General features: G+C 39.6%; 1 protein-coding gene across 3 annotated transcripts in view; it reads right to left on the reverse strand.

Moving 5' to 3' along the window:
• Positions 1–3,997, reverse strand: part of MTX2 (metaxin 2) — a 47,239-nt gene extending 43,242 nt beyond the window's left edge. For 2 of the 3 annotated variants that reach the window (XM_081143336.1, XM_081143339.1), the window contains exon 1: positions 3,764–3,997. In XM_081143336.1, the coding sequence (XP_080999462.1) occupies positions 3,764–3,803 (40 nt within the window). In that variant the 5' untranslated portion in view covers positions 3,804–3,997. The remainder of the gene's footprint in view (positions 1–3,763) is intronic. The other variant, XM_081143338.1, reaches the window with a different exon arrangement.
• Between the last annotated feature and the right edge of the window lie 5,100 nt (positions 3,998–9,097).

Below are 9,097 nucleotides of genomic sequence, written 5' to 3' on the forward strand. Positions count from 1 at the left end.
ATTAATAATTACAGTATGACAAAATTAACTGATATGCTTAAAATATAGCAAGGCACTGGGAAGTAATAAGATCATTCAGAAAAGATGGTATATGAGTTAACAAAAATAAAGACACTTTGGACATTTTCTGCTGTCCAAAATGGTAAAGGGATAACATCCTCAAAGGCTCTTAGGTAATAAAAGTAACAATAGAAGCTATCGTGTATTGAACGTTCATCATGTAGCACCCTGTACTAGATGTTTAATATATATTATAAAATACATTATCCCCCTTTTACAAATAAGGAAACTGTGGCCCAGAAGGGTATGCCCAAGATCATAACACAAGTAAGAGGCAGAGCTGAGGTTAGAACTCAGTTCTTCTGTCTTGCTTCAATGGCCTTGTTCCTAACCTTTATGCTTTCTTACCTAAGGGAGCTTCAATTTCTTCATATATAAAACAATAACAACACCTATCTAACATGATCAAATAGTTATTAGCAATTATGTATATAAATCATCTAGTACAGTGGCTCAAAAATGGAAGCTTACTCTTAATATCAGTAATCAGATAATTATCAGCTAAGATTTTTAAGGCTACAACTTTTTGGCACTAATAAACAGGCTTCTATTGAAAAAGATTCAAAAATATATATATATATATATATATATACACCTATGACCTATGCCAAAAATTCTATTTTATAATAAAGATAAACATTGCTGGGGTTTATCAAATGGATAGTCTTAAAACAAGTATCTTAGAATAATTTGTTGTAGGAGTAATTTAATAATTGTAATAACTGTAGATGTTTTATATTATTGAAATAAATTTTGTGTTCTATTTATAAATAACTTTTAAAAGCTTGACCAAACATATCTTCACACAGAAACTTAGAAGCAAAACCCAGTAGAAGAGAAAAACTGATAGGTAAATAGCTAAAAATAATATTAATGTACAATTATTGCATGCTTACAATATGCCAGACACAATGCTAAGCATTTTATATCTTTCTTATTTAATAAAGTTTTATTTTTCAAAATGTACAGCTAGTGGAACCTGTTGTTCATGCATCTTCTCCAACAGTGAGGGCATCCCCACCTTTGGTGTTTCTGGTGTAAATTACTTGAGCTCTGTGTTTTGAAACTAGTTTAATAAGTCCTTTACTAAGGAGCTCCTGAAGTGCTGCCGTGGCCAAGGAGCGCAGATCTTCAGTCTCTTAGGAACAACAGGCTACAAAAACGGGTTACCAAAAAAAGTATGCATATTTCATATTTATGTCAATTTTTCTCAATTTTAGGGAGAGAGAAAGAAATAGCTTTGCTCACCAAAGTTTTAATGATGAGGATGGGATTTTAAAGTCTTAATCTGAGTGTTATGATTTTAGGTGATCCTTACTTTATTCTTTATTTATTTATTTGGGGGGGTTATTTTCTACAATGGCCATGTATCATTATTTTTCAGAAAAGAAAAATGAGAGGGAACCTTTCTCATTTGAGAGGAAAAAATGTCAGACCGACTTACAGGTTAAAATATGCCAAGAGCCTTAAAAGACAAACAGGAGTTATCCAAGCAAAGAGGACATTTCAGGCAGAGGGCAACATGTGCCAAAGGTGGACACTACATGTAGTTTAGAAAGGAGAATGTTCAAGGAAAGGAGTGACAAGAGATGAGGGTAGACAGACAGACCTGAACTAACTTACAGAGAGTCTTACCTAACTTATATGCCTCCTCACTCCACCTACTGACAATGGGGAACTAATGAAGGTGTTAAAACAAGAGTACATTTCTACTTTAGCAAAATAAAGATCAAACAACACAAACAAAACCCCACTCAGGCCTGCAGTGTAGACTGTACTGGAAGGAGAACAGACTGGAAGCAGGGAAACCAATTCAGAGACTACCACAATAACCCAGGCAAGAAAAGCAGTGGAGATGGAGAAAGTAAGTCTTTGAGTCGTAGTAAGGAGTAAGAACTGAGGGAACTTCCTGGGGGATACACTGGTAGTGCAGAGACAGAAGTGGTTTGCTTAAACTATGGAGTTCAGAGAAGTCTTCCAAAAAGATATCCTTACGAATAAGGCTCTCAAGGATAGCACAGACAGCCTTTCAGGCAAGAAGTCTTTAAATGTTTCCAAAAGAAATATCAAACAGTGTGTTGGCTCACGCCCATTGAAAGGAAGAATAATAAGCAAAGTGTTAAATACATTAAAAATTAAAGCTCTTAACTACAAAAACAGACTCACAATTACTTATGAAGTTATAATAGAACTATGTATGTATACATCTCAAACCTCCTGAGGTTTAAGCTCTTCCAACAAAACCATATTACTGCCAGAAATAGAATATTCTGAACAGTTGTTGGATTTGAGTCATACTTAGAAATCACTTCAAGTCAAATGCAGGGTTTCATATAAATTATTATTTCATCTGCCCTTTTTTCACTGCTTGCCAAACTAAAATCTTTTAAATCTTTAATTTAGAATTGCTTAAATTACAAAAGTAAAATATTCTCACTGTAACAATTCAAACAATTCAGAAATGTAGTTCCTCCACCTTCCCCCAATGCCATACCCTGATTACCCTGAAATTACTACTTAAAATTAGTTGAATATTCTTCTGGGGTTTTTTGCTTACATAAACATATGTTTATGTAGTGTTTGTTTACTTATTTAACAATAATGGGTTGATACAATCTATATTATTCTATAACTTGTTTTTACTTAAGATAATCATAACTCAAGCGAATATATTTAACAGGTGTACCTTTTCATTTTTAGTATCTGCAATAATGTGAGCATACCATTTGATATATAATTAGGACACATCTGGGTTTTTGCTATTACAAATAATGCTACAATTATTATCACTGTATATTTCTTTTCTTTTTCTGTATATTTCTTTAAATACTGGTCCTTATATTTCTATCAGATAAATCCCTGAAGAAGAATTTCTGGGTCACTTATGTTCAGTCCATCAAATCAAAGGTGTTTCTAAAAAGTACATGTAGCCCTGGCCGGGTGGCTTGGTTAGTAAGAGCTCCTCCCCAACACCAAAAAGGTTTTGGGTTCCATCCCCAGTGGGGGGTGCGTATGGGAGGCAACCAATGGATGTTTCTCTCTCACATAGATGTTTCTCTCTTTCTCTCTCCCCCTTCCTCTCTCTCTAAAAATCAATAAAAGAGAACATAGATCCCTAGGTGAGGATTTAAAAAAAAAAAAGATTTAAAAGTAAATACATGAATTTTTTTAACGTGCATGTAGATTTAAAGACGTTTTAGTGAATCCTAGAGACCTATTGGCCCTATTGTGTAGCTTGGAGATGAAACAAACCTTCGATGGCCCCTCAATGACAGAAGGTCACAAGGGTGACTCAATAGTGACAATCACCTTAAACTTCAGGTCCCACCACCAAGACTGCTTTACACTGAAGCCCTGGGATGCCAGGCCCCTGTGGCCACGCCCCCCACCTCCATCCCAACTCGCCGCCTCCTCCACACACCCACGCCCCTCCCGCCCCATTGGGGAGCTGGACAAAGCACCGCCCAGGGGAAGCAGACGACTGCTACCACTGTGGGGTGACCTTGACCGAGTGTCTCCCCCTCAGTTTTCTCATCCGTGATATGAGGCTGGTGCTCCGTGCCCGCCTCCTTCCTCAGGCCTGGGTTCCGCATCCCAGGCCTCAAGGCCGGGGGGAAGCGGAAGCCCTAAACCCCACGCTGCGCCCCGCAACTGTCCCGCGCCAGCCCCCGCCGGCTCCGGGGTCCGCGGCCACGCGCGCTACCTGCGATCTGCGAGACGAAGGCTTCCGCCACCAGAGACATGTCGGCTGGGCGGCCCCGCGCCCGCGGTTCCTGCGCCCGCGGCCCTCAGCGCGCTCCTCCGCAACCCCGGCGGCTGCTGGCCGCTCAGAGGCCTGGCCCGGCTGAGACTGGGACTCGCCAAGCCCACCACCACGGCGGCCGCGGCGGCGAGGTCCCCAAGGTTACCGCCGGGTCCGGCCGGGAACTTCCGGCGCAGCTGACAGCGGCGCCCGGGCGCTTCCGCCGGCCCCGCCCCCTCCCTGCTCCGCCGGGCGCGCGGGGCCGCGTGTGCTGGGCCCCGGCCGCTGCCGGGCGCGTGGAGGGAGGCGCGGCGGGGGCGCGGGGCTCCCGGAGACCCTGGCCGCCAGCCTGGGGCGTGGGCAGGGGGACCTTGGAGGCGTTTAGTTCCTTTCTGTAGCGGGACTCTTGTAAAAGCAGGTCGCATTTTTAAGCGCAGACGAGATGCCCGGCACTTTTTAAAATACAGCCAGCGCTCCTTTCAGTCCGTCCGCTCCGCCCCCGGCCAGACGGTGCTGTTCGCGCCATTTTACTGATAAGAAAAGAGGCTGAGAGAGTTCAAACGCGGGCTCGGGCCGTCGGCGCAGGCCCACGCTCACCTCCACGGTAATCTCCCCTGTTCTACTGCACTGCTAGGTGGTTTAGCCCATAGATAGATATCGGTGTTTAATTAGTCCTTTATTTAGAGATGCTTGCCAGAGAGCAGGAGACTTGGGCGGCACCTAAGCTGGGAGATTGTTTGCCCTTCAACTCTCTGCGCCCGGATGAAGCTCATCTTGGGGAGTAAGAAGGCTCTAATCTCACGCCCTTCCCCCTTCTGGGGTGAGGGGCAGAAAGAGAAGACGCTAAATCTCAGTGACTTTTTAACCCCTTAACCTAATTACTTCTGAAATTATACATATATAATTAAAGAAAAACCAGAATGTGTTTAGATTTAGAGGCATAAAATATTATAAGAAGAGCAGGTTTCAGAGATGATCTGGTAGGCCAAAGCCCTCTCTCACTGATGAGAAACAGGCTCAAGGAGGTGAAGTGACTCATTTTAAATCACACAGTAAATCAAAAAGTCAGATAGCTTCCTAGTTTTTGCAAAGGAAACCTGGTGTTTTAAGAATTACTGTCGATGACATATGACACCTAGAAAGCTATGTCTCCTTTCTTCGTGCTTCCATAACTCTCTAAATCTCTATTACAGTTTACTGTTCATATTTCTGGCTCCTTAACTAGTGTATTAGTTTCATAATAGATTGCCACAAACTAAGTGGCTTGAAAGAACAAATGTTCTGGAGGCTAGATGTCCAAAGTCAAGATGTCCACAGGGCCATGCTTTCTCTCAAGGCTCTAGGGAGGAATCCTTCCCTGCCTCTTTGTAGCTTCTGGGGATTACCAGAAATGTTTGGCCTTCCTTGGCTTTAGGTATATCACTCAGATCTCTGTCTCCATCATCACATGGTATTATCCCTGTGTGACTGCATCCAAAGTTCCCTTTTATCATAAGGGTACCAGTCATTGAACTAGGGCCCACACGAATACAATATGACCTCATCTTAATTTCATGTGCAAAGACTCTTTGAACATATCTTTTTATTTATTTATTTATTTATTTATTTGCAGGTATGGAATGGATTCTACTCACTACAGTAGACAGTAGATATATTTTTTTAATCTTATCCAGATTTATATCACCCTCTGCAACTAGAAAACTGGTTGAATTAAATATAAATTTACCCAAAAACTTACATGAACACAAACGCAGTTAAGAAGCAGAGTCTTCTCAGTGGCTGACCTTCAGAGTTGACAAGAGGCTGAAATAATAGAGATTTGTTTGTTTGTGCTGAGGAAAGTAACACTGATAGTAAAGAGTATGCTATGCCCAGTTTCCTCATCATCATCCAATGGGTGGCACTGACCAAGAGAAATGAACTGTTACAAGTATTTTGGTGTCAAGCAAAAAAAAGGCTTTCAGTTCCCATCTGTTCTCTGCACAGTGGAGAATTTTCTATAACCTGTAAAAGTGAAGATTATCAACTATTCAAGTTCTATTACCAGGTTTGGTAGGTCACCATTAAAAAGCTGAAGATAAAATATTTTGACTTCTTTTTGACACATGCAGGGTTTTTAATATTTCTATATCATAAACCTGAACCAAAGTTCTTAGAGAGTACTTAGAATTGAACCAAATCTAACAAGTCCAAAGGGCAGAGGTGAGCCCCAAGTGGGAGAGAATGGCAAGAGCCAAGGACTTGGGCATTCAGGCAAGAGAAACAACAAGATGAGAGGCAAAGGAGAATGTGCCCTTGAACTGTCAGTACCCATCTATGGCTTCATGCATTGCACGTGGATGAACTGGGCTGGCTCAAAGATACTGGGTTGGGACTGACACCAACCCTGTTCCAGCAGGCTTTTGAGAAAGAAACAGGGATCTGCTGGGGGCACTGTCTATGCTCAAACCTTTCTTCATTGTAGCCGGAGAAACAGAAGCATTAGTGCCATATGGATTCACTTTTTCTCCCTGACTGACAGTTCCTTTGCTTCCCACACAGGCTAATTTAGGCTGGAAAGAATCTATAATGTGGGAGGTCTTTATTACTAAAAATTAAATCCAATAAAATGCAGATGTCCTGATGGTACCCACAAACAAACTGTCTTTGTAATAAACAGCCAACTGGAGAAAATATATTTATGCATCTGTATTAGAACAACTGGCAGCTTTAAAGCTGAAGATCTGTTTAAGATCACCACAATTAAGGAAAATACAAGAAAACAAGCCACTGGAATTTTTAAGAATGAGGTTATAAAACAGAAGTGTTAGGGAATCCATATGTTTCTAAAAAGATAATCACACAATTATTTGAAATAAAATATTAATGCATGACATTAAGAGCTTTAGTGTTTGCCCTAATAAAATCGCTTTTCTTGCAAAACTGTGTCATAAGAATATTTTCATGTCTGTAATCTAGAGTTTTATATTACTATATTAAATATAAAATATTCAGCTATGATGAATATGTACTTTATAAAGATTAAAATGCTAAGGCATTTTATCTGCATTTATTTAAACATAAATATTTTCTTTTCTTTTTAATGCCTACAGGAGAAAAATTTGGGCCAAGATTCTTTCAAAATTATACTAATTATTTAACAATGATATAATAAATTCAGGCCTTTTTATGAAGTTAGTCCACCCCACCCCCCAATGCTTATCAACAGAATTAATTATGGTTAATTCAACCAGTCTAAGAATATTGATACATTTGAAAACACTAAGGTAACCATGTTATTCCCCAGAGCTTTTCTGTTCATCTGTTAACAGTTTTTACTTCTTTAAAAACAATGGAACTGCAGACAACTACAAGCATTCTAATACATGGGGTTTACAAAGATATTTTTTAAAGAGTACAGGAATGTGGTAGCCATTTGTCCTATCTCGCAAGTCCTCTTTCTTCCATTTTGTTTAATTCCTAAGGAATCCTGACCAATCCAGGGCTAAGTTCTTACCTTTTTGTCACTTTCTGATCCCATTCTTTGTATTTTAGCACACCCTCACATGAACTGCAGGCATATTGGACTACGCTTTGGGAAATATCTACATTATTGATTATAGTGGGCCAAGATTCTTCAAATATTAACTGTTTCTCAAAAGAAAATGCTAAATTTCCAAATTATTCTGCCAAACTGGGCAGAAGATGTATGTTGTCTCACTTTCATAGCTTTGTGTTATTATTGGGAGCTGAGTCTTTTAACTGTATCTACTAAGGGTGCTCTTCACTGGTGGTTGATAAATGTCTTACAGGAACTGAATCAGTTAAGACTTTTCTGGTTGCAAGTTATAAAAACAAACCTAGCTTAAGCAAATTTAAGTTTATTGCCTCACTGTGGCAGAAAAGACACCAGGGTAATTCACAGAACTGAATGAAGAGCTTTGGGAAGCAGGACCTTACTGTTTCAGCTCCCTGTCTCTCCACCTCACTTCTCCATTCAGCTTTACTCTTTTCAATTGAAGACACACCTTCTCCCAGGTGGCAGGAAAAATAGCTGCCAGCAGCACCAACCTTTACATCTTTTTAGTTTGGCAACCCCTTCCATATGTTAATCCCAGGGAAGAATTATAATTGTTTGGATATTCTCACCTCCAGATTTAATACTTTGTCCGAGTGAATGGGGTCAATGATTGACCAGACCAGGAGGAATGAAACCTGTTACAAGAAGAAAAATGGGAGAAAAGATGCTAGGCAGCCAAAACCATAGCCTCCAGAGTGCTATACTGTGGCTACCACTTGTTTTAAAACTAGAAAAGTCATTTAAGCTCTTTAATATTTTTCATTTTACTTCATAAAGAGAGTAATAAAACAGCCCCTGGATGGAGGAGGGAGAGAGAAATTCAGACAATTGTGTTAACTGAAAGGAAGAGCTGACAATGCCTTCAACAGAATTATTATATTTATTATTTATATATATTTATGATATTATATTTATGTGAAAGTAACTACTTCACATAAATGTAATGAGCTAACTCAACCCTAAATCATTATAGCAATAAACTTACAGGTTTTCAAAACAAAACAAAAACCCACACACAGTTGTATCTTGGGGTATATATTAGCCTTCCAGAGCTGACTAACAAGTACATACATTCTCTGAAGCTATAAATAATACCTGTGAATATAACAACATGGAAAATATGAATGATACAATGTTAAATAAAAACAGTAGAAAACAAAATGTATTTTATTTTGAATACAACTATGTAAAAACAGGTAAATGAAAAAAACTGGGTGGGTTTCTCAAATGTGTTTTATCAAGGGAGAGGAACTTTTTTTTCTTTTTGCTGTCTTCTAAACTTTCTGTAATATTTTTATGACACTTCTATCATTTAGAAAAAAAAGGTTTTTGATCATACTGGGAAGAATTTCTTTATAGGTGACTTGGCCCTGGCTGGGTAGCTCAGCTGGTTAGAGCATCGTTCCAATCGGCCAAGGTTGCTGTTCGATCCTGTGGTCAGGGCACATACGAAAATCAACAAAAATCAACCAATGAACTCCCCAATAGCTGGAACAACAAATTCTCTCTGTCTCTGTGTGTGTGTGTGTGTGTGTGTGTGTCCCTTCCTCTTTCTCTCTAAGAACGAATGAATGAATGAGTAAATAAATAAATAAATAAAGGATGACAATTATGGGAAGTGCTCTGACTTGTCTACATCCAGGCCTTGTATAATATCGGTCTCATTAACCTTTAATTATACTGCTGAGAATCTGTCTTAAGTCAGCTTCATGTTCCATAGCAGAGACTCACTCCTA

This window comes from Miniopterus schreibersii (genome assembly GCF_964146895.1).
Source record: "Miniopterus schreibersii genome assembly, chromosome: 7".
Taxonomy (NCBI): Eukaryota; Metazoa; Chordata; class Mammalia; order Chiroptera; family Miniopteridae; genus Miniopterus; species Miniopterus schreibersii.